Consider the following 14,712-nt stretch of genomic DNA (forward strand, 5'->3'; position numbering starts at 1 on the left):
TCACTGCCTTTACAGGTGAGTTAGTACCGCGCTTACGCAACCCCCACCCTCCTCTCCTGCAAAGGAAGAAATGTTGGCGAGAGGACGTCGCGCCGTCGCGTTTGAAGGCGGCTCAGCGGCTCGTCCCGCTGCTGGCACGGAGCCGGAGCCCAGCTCCGCGCCCGGCAGCTCTCGCCGGGCCGCCCGCCGCGGCTGGGCCGGGCCGGGCTCCGCTCCCGCTGGCCCCGCGCTGTCCCGGCCGCCCTCGGCAGGTGGCCCCGGCGCCCCGCGGCTGCGCTGGGACGCGCCGGCTGCGGAGGGAAGCGCGGGGAGCGGCGGTGGCGGGGTCCCGGGCGCGGCGCTGCCCCGGTGAGCGCCGGGGCACGGGCGCTGCAGGGGGACAGTCCCGGGGGACGCCGCGGGAGGGGTGCCGAGGAGCGGGGGGCCAGGTCCGCGCGGGACCGGGGCGAGGAGACGGAGCCTGCCCGAAGGAGAGGGCGCGCAGGGTTTGCTGAGCCCTCTCCTGTCCCCGCTTAGGGAGGAGGCGGCGTTGTCCGGCCAAGTGCCGCCTTTCCCGAGCGGCTTCTCCGGGCGCGGCGGCGGCGGCGGCCGTCCCTGCAGCTCCTCCCTTCGCCGCCGAAGCGAGCGGCAGAGCGGCAGCGGGCGGCGGAAGATGCTGTGCCTCCCGGCAGCCTTCCAGTTGGTGCTGGTGCTGGTGCTGTGCAGCCAGGGCACAGAGAGGTGCCCTTCAGCCTTCTGCGAGTGCTCCGACTGGGATGACTACAAAATCACCTGCAGGGACATCCACTTCATTCCCAGCCTGCCGGAGGACACCCAGACGCTGTGAGTACATCGGGACGTTTTAGGGCACACTCTAGCCGGTTGCGAGCGTTCGTATTCTGCAAGCAGGAGATGCTCGGAGCTAGTCCCCTCTGAGATGAGGGAAGGAACTGGTGCCGGGGAGAGTGCTGCAATGTACCCGGGCAGTACAGCGTAGCGGGAACGGCAGCGGGCGGACTTGGTGCGTCTTAGGGAGACATAAGAGACCCGCAAACCTCACAGAGATGTGAAGAGACGATTGTCCGTTGGGCCTTAAAAGTTCTGGATAGGATAGGGGAAAATTAGTCACAGGGCTGTTTGTGGGAAAACTGAGCAGAAGGCTGGATTCTGTGTGGCATGTCTAGGGGTGAGGGGAAAGAAGGATAGATCAAACCCGGTTTTGTAACTAAAAAGAATAGGAATTAGATGTGCCACCTTGCAAACAGTTCAACAAAAGTTTCTGTGCACTTTCAGCTTCTTTGCCAAAACCCGACAAAAAGAATCCATGGGAGCTGAGAATTCAAATATACCATCCAGGAGACAAATTACTTTGGATAAACAATATGGGATACAGCAGCAAATTTGGAGCTTGACAAAACGTTAGAGCAATTCAGGTACCTAAACCTAAGTGTTTAGTACTATTACAGGCACCACAGATATCTTGTCTGGGTTTCTGCTGCTAGTCCTGTGTAGTATCTGTCAGCCCCATGGAGATATATCAGATAAATACCCTAGGGAAACTGAAGTTACACCAGTCAGCTGTAACTAAGCAGGTGAATCACTCCTGGCTTTTACTTTGTCTCATAAGGCACAAAAATGTTTCTAGTGTCTAAGGGGAGGTTCATTTGTAAGTAATTACTTTCTGATAAACATACTCAAACTCAGCTGATTTAACTGCAAGATGAAAAAATAACAGGTGGATTTGTTTATGTCTTGACAATAATTCTCAGGATTTTATTTGAAAATATGAGCCATGAAGTTTTTTGAACTTACTTGAATGGACTTGTCAAGATTTTTTAACACCTGAAAGTAAAGTTTCAGCAGATTGATCACTTACCTGAAAAAACAGAGAAAAAAATTATTTCCATTATGTAAGCAGGGCTTTTTTTATTATTAGACTGAAGTATTTTAATTTATAAGATTTTAATTTATACAGGTTTTGGTTTGGTTATTATACTTTTGTATATGCTGCTTATGTAGTTTGAAATTGCAGTAATGTTACTGTATGTAACATGTAGCATAGTCTTTGAAATCTACCATGACAAGCTAGAAAATACAGCAGTTTCAGTTTATAGGAGAAATACGCCTTCATACAGGCATTTAATGTAATTAATAGAAACAATGAGATCACATAATGGAATTGGATACTTGCCTTGAAAAATGCTAGTATGATGGCTGAGAAGTACCTCTCTACATACAGTTTCACAAATAAAGCACATCGGCTGCTGGAGTTCTAAACACCTGTTGTAATGGAGGCTCTAAGATCATAAGCCACTGTTTTTAAGACACAAAAACACCCAGCAAAAATCTTATTTCCATGGAAAAAGTAAGTAACACAACCAACTGAGAAATATTTTTCTGTTTATTTTGAGTGTATTTTAATCATCTGTACCAACTGGGGTGACCGTTGCAAACTTCTTAAGAAGTATACCATACCAAAAAATTCCAAGTAATGACAATTGTGATTTTATAGTGTGTGGTAGAAAAGGTAGAACATGTGCTGTATAGTCTGTTTGAATTGAAAATAAATGGGAAAATTCTCTAAGGAAGTAAGGAAAACAGAGCTCTTCACAAAAAAAAAAAAACAAAACAAAACAAAAAAAAAAACCCACAAAAAACCAACCAACCAAAAAAACCCCCAAGCCACCCCCCCCCCCCCCCCAAAAAAAACCAAAACAAAACACACAACACAACACACACACCCCCAACCCAAACAAACCCAGCATTTTTTACTTCAGTTTGCAGTTTTCTCTCTGGATAAGGTGTATATGTTTTCTTTCTGTGTTATTGTATGAATTGCTGAAGTCTGGTGGACTGTATCTAATTCTGTAGTCCCTTGCTCTCAGCAAATGACTTACTTAATCTTTTCCTCCATATGTTAAAGAGTTAACTTGATTCTGTTTTTCATTCAGAGTGCTTTCAGATGCTTCAGACAGACTGACTTGGTTGCACACGGAGGATAAAATAATACAAAGGGTTTTCCTGAGAGATTGTAATGTGTGTGCCCCTGCTTCTGTCATGTTTTGCATCCTTCTGCCTTACAACTGGCAACAGATCTGAATTAAAGACAATTCCAAAATTTTGAAATAGTTGAAGGTTCTGTTAACTGTAAGAACAAATGAACACTACTTTGAAGGATGCAGCTGTGCATATCTGCACATTATATGTTGAAACCCTTTACAATTTTTCCCAAATCCAGCAACTTTGTTACTTTAGATGAAGTAACTTTGCTTCTTGGTGGTTATGTGTGAACCTTGAGATTGCTGATTTTAAAACTTTTTGATGTGGCTATTCAGTTTTGTAGGTTTTGTAAAACTAAGAGACTGGTAAGTCTAGGAACACTTTGCCAACTTTTGGAGATGATGAGCTCTTTTCAGTGCACAGGATCTTGAAACTCCAATTAAAGTTTCATTCTGATTATTCAGTCGGGACTGTTCTCATTTCTCTACCCTACTTTAAGAGAGTGGTGTAATCCTTTTTTTTTTAACAAGCCATGCTTATAAGCAGTTGCAAAAAATATTTCTTTCCAAACCCTTTTAGTGGAAAAGTGTCATGACCTTCAGTCAGTAAAGTGTGTTTGTTTGAAATCATTTTTAATGTATTTGTCTAAATATAGTTAATGCAGGTGCTTATCCAGAATGACTGAGTGTACAGATGTTGTTCTTGGAGATATTTTTTTTCAGTACAAGATTTTAATTTTTTTTTCTTCTGTGGAGTAAACAAAATAAGTAGAAAGAATAAGGTTGCGTGTATTACAGGCAAATCTTAGCTTGTTGCCTGAAGTTAGGGTTTATATACACATACCGTGAGTATACATTTTCTATTATGGTAGTAAAGCAGCTCTAAGTGGTATTGAAATACAGTACTAAAAATATGTTATTAGGTATCAATAATTTTGCCGCATCTATAATATTTTTCATGCTGCTCTCTGCACAGTTGACACTCTGTCCTGGTCTGCCACCACTTTACCCCTGCCTGGCCCTCCTTTGCTTCTGTCTCTGCCTGTCCTTGACTCCACTCCTCCTTCATGCTCTGACAGTGGCAGTACATGTACAGTACTGAGCAGATCCCTCTCGCAACCACTTGGCTGGCAGTGCTTTTGTTTTTCACCAGCAGAGTGCTGGAGCAGAGCAGTGGTTAGTGCTATAACCTCCTCTGTGTTTGGTGGAATATGCCAGGGGAGATCCTGGCCTTTCAGTGCAAGCAGATCAACTAGAAAGTGGGGGTTAATGACTACAAAGAATTACTTCCACTTGCAGATCACCAAAACCTCACTGAACCAACCTTTGCGCAAATATATAATTGCATCATAATGTTCTAATTATTGTAATACCTTTCTTGGCATCATTATGATGAAATATTCAGAAATACTCACTATCCCAGCATCATCTCAGCACAGTACCCAATGCTTTTCATTTTATGAATCTATTATTAGTTGCTTTTAATTATTTTTCCTTTGGCAATAAAACTAACAATGTTTGGCTTCTTACTCATTTGTGTTCTACATCACTTATATTTGCTTACTAAAATAACTTCAGCTCCCCTTCCCATTCCCAATATCCTCAATGACCTCTCAAGTTTTCCACCACTTAAGAACATCCCTATCAAATCAGTCCAATGGCTGTCATCTAATGCAGTATTCCACCTCCAGGATTTCCTTTCTCTTCATTTTCCTCAGGTACTTGCATATAGAAATCGTATGTGCTACTCTCCATGAATAGTGTCTTAGCTTTCAACTATTTTTACCTGAAGGAATTTCCTAAACTCAGTGTGGCTTTGTCATCATAGTAACTCTCAAATTATTGCTCTTCTATTATCTCTTAGTTTTGTGTTTGTGCCTCATTCAGTTGTCTCTTGAGCCCATTTTAACATACATAATATCCTTTGGTAATGAGTTCCAGAAGTTTAATAGAAATTGCAAGAGCTTCTTGTTGCTGAAAATGCCACCTTGTCCTCCCATCAGCAGCTACATACACATTTTCAGGTCCATGCTATGCCCCTTAAGCCTGCTGACAATATTCTCTTCTCCTTCCTATACGTTCTATAGCAAGCCCACAGTAGTGTCCTGTGTTCCCTCCCATAAATATTACTCAAAGCAGTCTCATTGGCTGGCTAAAACCCGTGTATATATATATATATATATATATATATATATATATATATGACTGGACAAAAGGCAGCATCTCCTGAGTTCAGAGCTGTGTGAGTGCTGAGTGGTTGTTCCTCACAGAAGGGATAAGGGCTGAGCCCTCCCTCCTCTCCTCCTCTCCTCCTCTCCTCCTCTCCTCCTCTCCTCCTCTCCTCCTCTCCTCCTCTCCTCCTCTCCTCCTCTCCTCCTCTCCTCCTCTCCTCCTCTCCTCCTCTCCTCCTCTCCTCCTCTCCTCCTCTTTCTTTTCCTAATAATGTTTCTATTCCATACGCAGGTGCTATTTTCACATCACCATAATCAAATTCGGTTGAAATTGGACAAGAGGGAATTAAGGGGGGAGACAGTAGAACTGACAGATAAATAGACACAAAACCAGTACAGTCTTCACAAATATGCTCTTTATATGAGGTATGAAGCTACAATTCTGCATCTGCTCCAGGATATTAGCTGTAGGTTGGATATTGCTTTTTGATAAATGCAAGGTAGCTCACCCTTCAGGGGCAAGGACCCCTGACATACGTCAAGTTTACTATGTTGGTAAGGGTGAGCACATGGATACCAGGATAACAAGGTGTAATCAATCAGTTGGTCTGTTTAGTTCCCCATGCTGTTGTCAGCTTTTGATAAAAGAGATGTGGAAACAGTGTAACAGATTTTACGCATTTACAATGTGATATTTAGAACTAGCAATGTCCTGTTGAATATTCATAAATACTTACTAATAAAATTATATTTTTGAACTGGAGAACAAAATACATAAGGACTTTACAGTTTTACCTGTAATAACCACATCACTGGTAACTATATTTTTTATATGCTTAATAAGTATTTTAGAGCATTTTTTGTTCACAGAAGCTACAAGTAAAACTGAAGAGGATATCTCTACTTTATATTGAAAATAAATTAAACTGATTTAAAATATTTCCCTCCAAATCTTAATCTTAGGAATTATCTGAAATTGAGAGATATTCTGACTTCAGGTAATTCTTTCAGGATCTTTTTATAGACTTCATTACTTCAGAATTAAGTATGGAGCCTCATAAATACATCTTCATAAATAACCTTGCAACATAAGCACATAATTATTATCCCTATTTTAATGATGAAGTACCCAGAGTATAAAAGAACAGGAAAAACACTGACATCGTTAAACAGATAACTGAAGGAAGCTATCAGGGCATCCTTCAGAAAATGGAAGTCATGTCTAAATGAGGAAATCTTTGGAAACTTGAAGTAACACAGTACAAAGATAGTTTGAAGAGAAACTTGTAATATCATAAAAACTCAGTAGAGTCTTTAAACACAAAAGAGGGTAGGTCTGAACAACTTACATCAAACTGAAGTGTCAGTATGAACCTTGTTTGAAGCAAATTGAAAAATCAAATAGAATTAAATTCCCTGAGCCAGATAATACTTGTGTAAGAGTTCCAAAGACATTAAAATACTAATTGTTGCATTACCTGCTGTTATATGTAATTTACCATTTAAATCAGCCATGGTGACAGAGGAATGGAAGGTCACAAGTGTAACATAATTTTAAAAAATGTACTTTAGGGAATACCTTGGGAACTAAATGCTGGCAGGTCTGTCTTCTTTGGAAGACTGTGAAAAATAGGAAGGAATCAATCTGGTTTTCATAAAGGGAAAGCTCAGCTCACATATATGCTAATTCTGTGAAGGAATCAGAAACATGTGAATGCATTGATTTTCGAACTCGCACTTTCAAAGAAAATCAGCAAGGACCTTAGGAAAGGCTTGAGACAAATTAGCTGTTGGAGATAGGAAAGAAAGCTGGTTCATGGATTGATAGCAGGTTTAAGCAAGGAGAAAAAAAGGTGGTAATAAACTTAATTTTCAGAACAGGGAATTTATCAAAGGACCTTTACTTGGAACCATGATATCAAACAGTTTGGGTGTAGGCTGCTCTTTGTTTAGGCTGTTCCCCGTTTCTTTTAATTTGGGTGTTGTAGTAAACTGCACATAAATATGCTGTGATCATGATGAGTGAGCTGCCACCAGTATATGCCATTTTTATATCTTGCTATTTCTCCTCAATAGCCTGCCACCAGTTATTATTGGTAGCTGAAAAGACAAAAATCTTATTGTTCCCTTTCAGTGAGCCTAATTGCCCTTAGAGTGAGCAGGAATCACACAGATCCATTGCAGGGAGACTAAAATCTAGAGTTCACTGTTTTAGCTTCATAAAGGTTGATAACACAGCTCCTTTCCCACATTTTTTAGAAACCAGCCTCATAAGATTTCAGTAAGATGTAATCTTAATTACATTGCAAAAAAACCATCTGGATTGTGAGTGGCTTATGATCTGCCATTTAACTGTAGCAAAAAGAGTGTGTTTGCTTTCTAACAAGTGCTTAAGTAAAACTCACCATCTGAACAGTCACATGGTAAAATACATTATAACAAAATGCTAGGTGCTTCTTTGTGAACTTCATTTGTTTTCCCTTCTTAGTAACTTGTAGAAGCACAGACTTTAAGGCCAAGAGGGCTGATGGGAACATCTAGTTTGACATTCTGGATGATAAAAAGCATAAAACTTCCCAATAGGAACGGTTAAGTAGAGATCCTTCTCCTTTTTTATTTTTTGGGGATAAGCAAATCATATATTGTTGGTTTAAAAATAATATTTTTAAAAATAATATTAAAAAGAATCCCACACAACTGTTAAAAATTTGTTCAAGTCTCAATCATCCTTATTTTTTTGTCTGTGTTTGTGATTACTGCTGTGCAGTACAAAGTAGGGAAGTGCATTTAGGCATTGAATTAATGCACTTTGAATTCCCACTCTGTAGTGAATTGCCACTCTCTGCATTGACTTCAACAAATTCAGGCCTCTAATTTTGATCCTCTGAACTGCACTTAAGAAAAGTGCCATAACTATCCTGGAGTAAATGGTTGGGATAATCCTTTCACTCCCAAGGTGAAATCAGGGTGACTTGTAGCATTATTCCACTAGATTTTGTGGGGTCCTTACATGTCAGATGGAAGAGCCCCACATTCTCACAGTTAACATGATCAAATTGCTTCTTTTTATTTTGATAAATTGATCAAGTTATGATCCTGGTGTCTTTCACTGTAAGGTATATTTTTCAATACTTTATTTAAACCTGTAATTGCTTTCTGAACTGTCTCCAGCATTTCTACCTCCTTCCTAAACTATAAACATTAGAATTGAACTACCCATATGCTTTATTAAACATTTTTGGTCATAGAGCTCAAATCAGCTATCCATTGAGCATAACTCTTCAAGTCATTCCAACCTGCCCAACCTGTAAGAAAAATTTGTATTTTACTGTTCTTACAAACATTTTTTTTCTGCCCATCTATTTCAATGCACATTGTCTGCTTTACTCAATTTACCAAATGTTCCAGCTCTCTGTTTATCTGTGACTCGTCATCTTCATTATTTACAGTTCTCACAGAATTTGTTCTCTGTTTGAATTTTGTAATTCAGCACCTTCATCAGTCTCATCAGAAAGTCTGCTTTCCTTTTTTGTTGAATCTGGCAGTGTTTGTTGTTCATATAAGGATCATAAGCAATTTATTCCCCTTGCCTTCTTTCTCTCTTGGACTGTTGTAGTGCAAACAGCTCTTCAGATGAAAGATTTCTCTTATCACCTTAATAAAAACAAGATGGTGCCATTATTTAAGAAATATTTCTAAACTTGAGCATCAGTCATTTACTTATATTATCTATAATTTAAAATATTTCATATTTCTTTTAAAACAGAGCCTTTCACATAAAGATCTAATAATCAATGCAGGATGAAGTTTGCTGAAACTTTCAACTTTGGAGTACTTTTGTCATCTTGCAAAAGTAACCGTTCCCATCACTGCAAAAACAGGAGATCATTATAATGACATTGTCACTGAAAGGCATTTTCATGTAAGAGTTGATTGCATTTTTCCTTTTTCTCCCTAGATTTTCTCATTTCCTGGTTCACCTTCCTCTTGTAACTGTATTATTTTAGAAGTAGTCTATGACATCATTAACCTATGGAAAAATATTATCAAAAAGTACCACAGAAGGGAATACTGTTAAGAGAAGAGGAATGATTGTACTTGGTCAGACCAAAGGTCCACCTAGTCCACTATCCTGTTTCTGGTAGAGTCCATGAGCAGCTGCTGAGAGAAAAGTGTAAGAGAAGTGAATATTATACGTTCACCTAATATTCTCCTAACCTTTAACAATAAGGGAATTAATGAGCTAGATGTTCTTCTTGTCCCTATGCAGAATCAACTATTTTCATGTTGTTTCTGAAAGATACTTTGTCTTTTAAAGCTTTCAGAGATGAAGTCTTCACAAGTTCCCCTCAGCAGTCTTTTCCACTGCTTCACTCTCTTCATGATGCTTTTCTTTGGATTCTTTCCAACTAATCCACAATTTTCCTGACATGTGCTGTTCCAAATTGCATCACTATCAGTGCTGACTAGGTACTACACATAGAATTGGTGTTCCTAGATGTAAAATGATGCATGTGGGGAGGTCAGGAAGAGATGGAGTTTTTTTCCTGAAAAAACATTGAATTATTTCTAGCTGCTGAAGAATGGAATTAGCAAAAATTCCACCACTTAATTCAATAGATTTCATTGAGGTAGAGAAGTGAAGTGAGTCTTCATCTAAATAAAAAGCAATTCTTTTATTAGGCTACAGCAGTGCAGTAACATTAAGAACATAGTTGTGCCGACTGACATGAAGAACCCATTTTGCTAAGTACTTTATATCTGAGAGGGACCACAGACAGACTGGAAGGGTAAGAACAGGCCAAGGACATGTGATACTCCCTTAATATTTTTCCAGTTTCTCACCATTTTCAGCTGAAGGAATTTCCTGGGACTGTTCATGAATATATTTTTTTGCCCATTTTTTAATTCTCAGTGGATCTCTCTTTCAGTTGCACATCTAGTTTTGCCTTGAGATTATACCCACAATGTCTTTTGACAAGGAATTTCACAGGTCCGCTTCCTCTTGCATGAAGAAGCACTTCTCTTCTGGGTTTGGTGGGTTTGTGTGTTGTTTTTTGTGTGGTTTTTTTTTTTAACTTTCTGAACTTGTCTCCCTCTAGTTTCCTATATATGTCATTTTGTTCTTGTTTTTGAAGAAGGACTAAACAGTCAATCCCATCTTCTGCCTTTCCTGATGTGTAGATCTCTATTATGTCTCAGTTCAGCCATTTCTCAGAGTGAAGGGTTCTGGGCTACCGAGTATCTTCTGTGGAAACCATTCCATACATTTGATCATCCTTATTGCTTTCTTTGTATTTCTTACATTTCTAAGTAAATATTCTACTCCAAGTAACAATACCAGTGCTCTACAAAGTATTCAAGGTACAGACAAACCCTAAATTTGATACAGTGTCAAAAATGCATTCCTTTACCAGTATTTTCTAATATTTGATTTGTTTGGCTTTGGTGGTTTTTTTGACTGTTCCCAAGCACTCCATATTTTCCTGGAACTAATGCCAAGATCTAACACAGCACCAAAATCTACTCCTGAGTGAAAATGAAGAGCTCAGAAACTGTCATTTTTAATATATGTATCTATGTAAGGTTTTCCCTCTGTGTATCATTTACATCTATTGGCACCAAATTCCATTTACCATTTTATTTTCTAGCCACCCAGTCCTATAAGAACCTTCTGAAATTCAGCTCTTAGCTTTACTACCTTAATAACTTCCTAGCATGAGTAAGCATTGTTATCTTACTGTTCACCCCTATTTCCAGGTCATTTATGAATATATATTAAACAGCCTAAGTTCTTACCCGGATCCCTGGGGAACCTCATTTACTCTTCTCTTTTGTTTCCTATTTTTAACCAATAATTTATTTGAGGTGTATTTATACAAACTGTCACAATCTTGGAAATGAACTAGACTTTTTTTTTTTTTTTTACCCCCCCTCTAAGGAAGAACTAAATTGAAATGTCTCCCTTGGGAGGAGATAATTGCATAAACTTATTTTAATATGTAAAATCCTTACATAAACATTTATACATGCTGGAAAGTAACAGTGTAAACTATTTCTTAAGGAAGATCCAAGGAAAGATACAAATAAACATATTACCTTAAAAACTTCTGAATGTGTTCTAAAGACTTAAATCTATTTACTTGTATATTATCAATTTTATCACAGTATTGCAGTACCATGTTCACTGTCTTTGGCAGTTTATCTAAGATTCTAGACCTGAAGTATTGTACAGTCTGAAATACCAGCTGGTACACCATTGCTTTTGTTACTGTTAATAAAAATATCATGGATACTGAACAGGTTTCTATACCAGCTTTTGTTAGTTTCTCTCATCCTTCACTGATGATTTTAGACAATCTAACAGGCAGAAAAAAAGTCTTTGAAAAGCTGCCACTGGATTTTTAGTACTATTCTGGATCCTCTGTAAGAGGTTATGTTTTGAACATCCATTTGCATACCAGTTGCACTTCTCATACTTACCTGTGTTTAACCTTCATTGTCATCATCACAAGTCAACACCAGCTCATTCCTTACATTCCTCGAATAGGAAAAATCAACCAAATTGCATTCATTATTTCATTCATTGTCTGTATTACTGTCATTTGTGGACCAAACCCCTATAACTGTGGTCATTGTACAAGGACAGGACATAGATTGTTCTTGCCTCTACAAGTAATGTAGGACTGCAAATAGATATAGACAAACATGGGTATCTGTAGGACAGTAGAAAGCTCTGCATATAATATATATAATATATGCACATTTCTGGAACAAGGTTGTGTTTTTTTCCTAAGGTAGAGCTCTGCCATTATCATAATTTATAAATGAAAGACTTTTAAGCTAATCAAATTTGAAACCAAAATTACTGTTTCGGTGTGTTTTCAGTAGAAATCCAAGCAGTTTTGAAGTAACGTCCTGTGTAATTTTATTCCTTAAAGACCTCTGGTGAATCTTAATGTATTATGATGAATGTTTCTTTAATGTTTGTCATATGTACAAAAAACCTAGGTTTCAAAGATCGTTTTGAAGTATCTCTGGCTGTTTATAAGACCTCTGAGATTTTTAAAGCCTGTTTCCTTTCTGTCACATATGATCTCAGACTTTCTTTGTCTAATAAAACCAGATGTCACTTTTTTGCTCAAATGGAATAGCAGAAAATGTCTTCATTTATATTCAAAATATAAAGAAAATTATTAACTAAAGCGTTCTACAGTCACTGCTCAGCTAGTCAGATTCCAATCAAATTCCCTCTTTACTCCAAATAAACATACAAAGATTTATTTAAAGGGACATGGTTCAAGTGGTCTGTTGTGCAAATAGGACCTATTGAAAGATTTTCACAGTCTGGGAGAATGGCCTCTGTGCTGCAACAACTTTTTAATCCATTTGCCTGACTCATTCAGAAATCAAGAAAATGAACAAAAAAAAGCTGAAAAAATGCTGTAATCATATGCATATGGCAAAAAAGAAAGGCTAGGTAGAAAACGACGACATAATTTTGTTGGAAAGGGTGAAGATTCTCCTCTTATGAATCTATGGTACAAATTTTCTTCCTGACCACCAGAAAAAATGTAATGTTGCTCAGAGTTGTGATTTTGCAATCAGTATAGATATATGTGTTCAGAATTATATCAGAAGAAAACCTTTTCTTCTGGGCTACATGAATTTCAAAATTGCCATCAGGACTGCCACAGCCTCGGTTGAATACATGCAGTCATGCTCAGGTATGACACTGTAATGCAGATAGCTTCTGAAGAAGTCCTTGAATATTTTTTTTTTAAACTGAATTTACTTACCAAGAAATAGAATTATATTTCAAATAGCTATGTTAAAATTTCATTTTTTAAACCTCTGTTCACTCTCTTGATGTGACAGAAGCTTCCCCTTTGCCCAACTTGCATCAGTCCTTTTGGAGGAAGGGAGAAGAATTTCACCACTTGGAGAGGTTCTGCATGAAAATTATATTTCATATAGTCCTAGTTTATATTACCATTTGTGGAAACTCTCAAGTGAGTAAAGAGAAGACTGCATTTTTAAACATGAAGTCTTTTAAACTATTTTGGTGGGCATTTCCTTTCTGACTAATGGGTCTGAGTTGAAAGCAGCTTACTTCATTAGTTCCTGGGGGACAAGTGTGTGTGCTAACTCTTTAGAATGTCCTGGAGCATAAAAACTTAATAATTATTGTACTGGGTCATAAAGAAAGCTCCATCTCACCCAAGATCCTGTCCTGAACATTGACCAAAAGCAGATACCCAGGCACAGGGTATGAATAGTCTTAAACACGGGTATCAAATTAGGAGAGCCAAAGTCTGGCTGGAGCTGAAACTAGCAAGGGATGTGAAGTGTTACAAAAGGGACTTCTGAAAGTTCATGATCAGCAAAAGGAAAACCAAGGAAACTGAGGGCCTAGGGAGGCAAGGGACCTAGTGACAAAGGATATAAAAAAGGCCTCAGTGCCTTCTGTGCACTGGTTGTTTTTTTTTCATCTGCTCCCAGGCCTCCCAGGTAGCATTGCCTTGTAGCACAGCCTGAGAAACACTGAAGTGTACTGGACTTACAGAAATCTATGGGACCAGATGGGATGCACCTAAGGGTGGTGAGGAAGCTGGTCGATGTCACTGTGAGGCCACTCTATCACCTTTGAAAGGTCATGGTGACCAAGGGAGGTTGATGTCTGAAAAAGGCAAACATCACACACATCTTCCGTTAAGGCAAAAAGGAGGATCTGTGGAAATGCAGGCTGATGACTACTAGTTAGTTATTTTTGTAGGCAAGTCATTCTGTATCTTTGAACGTACTTTTGCAGGTGCTATATACATGACCAGTGGCAAAATATTTTTCTTTATTCTGTCCTATATTTCTTTCTCAATAATTCCTAACATTCCGTTTGCCTTTTTGACCTCTGCTGAGCAGCTGGCAGCAATTATAGGCACTTAGTGGTCCTCTGATTAGAAACAATAGTGGCCAGCAATTACAGCCTGTTCTTACTCTCTTTCTCTGTAGGAAGTGCACCTCTTCAGACTGCTGTTTTCTGAAATTTCACAATCCTGTTGGAACTTTCTTTGCAGTCATTTATAGACTCTTAGCTTGATATTTCAGAAACACAGCTCTTCTCTATCATATGCAGAATACATTCTCCTCTAGTGCAGATGGAGCCAGGTACTGAGCTGTTTGGAAGGGTGGCTAGCAAAGGGACCACATACTGCCAGGTAGATCTGCCCAGAATTAGTTAACCAGAATAAATCATTATGATCTTTCAAGAACATTTAGGTGTGAGCTGAGACTGATAAGAACTTTAGAATCAATCATACTGAAAGTATGCCAGTGTTTTTAGGAAAGTATTATTTTTAATAGTAGTTGTCAGAAAAAAATCTAGCCATGAAATAAATACTCTTTCACCCATGGGACTTTCTCCTAGATACTAGGGCTAAGGGACAAAACCAGAAGAGAAATCTGGACTGTTTCTACAGAAAAATAGAAGATTGCAATGCTAAAGACATTAAGCAGGGAAATCTAGCAATCCACTGAAAGGTATAGAAGATAGGAAAAAAAGAAGT

At 38.8% G+C, this 14,712-nt stretch overlaps 1 protein-coding gene across 3 annotated transcripts in view; it reads left to right on the forward strand.

Moving 5' to 3' along the window:
• Positions 1–652: 652 nt before the first annotated feature.
• The window catches only part of TSHR (thyroid stimulating hormone receptor), a 68,752-nt gene continuing 54,692 nt past the window's right edge, over positions 653–14,712 (forward strand). For all 3 annotated transcript variants that reach the window (XM_074909236.1, XM_074909237.1, XM_074909238.1), the window contains exon 1: positions 653–822. In XM_074909236.1, the coding sequence (XP_074765337.1) occupies positions 653–822 (170 nt within the window). The remainder of the gene's footprint in view (positions 823–14,712) is intronic.

This window comes from Athene noctua, chromosome 6 (genome assembly GCF_965140245.1).
Source record: "Athene noctua chromosome 6, bAthNoc1.hap1.1, whole genome shotgun sequence".
Lineage (NCBI taxonomy): Eukaryota > Metazoa > Chordata > Aves > Strigiformes > Strigidae > Athene > Athene noctua.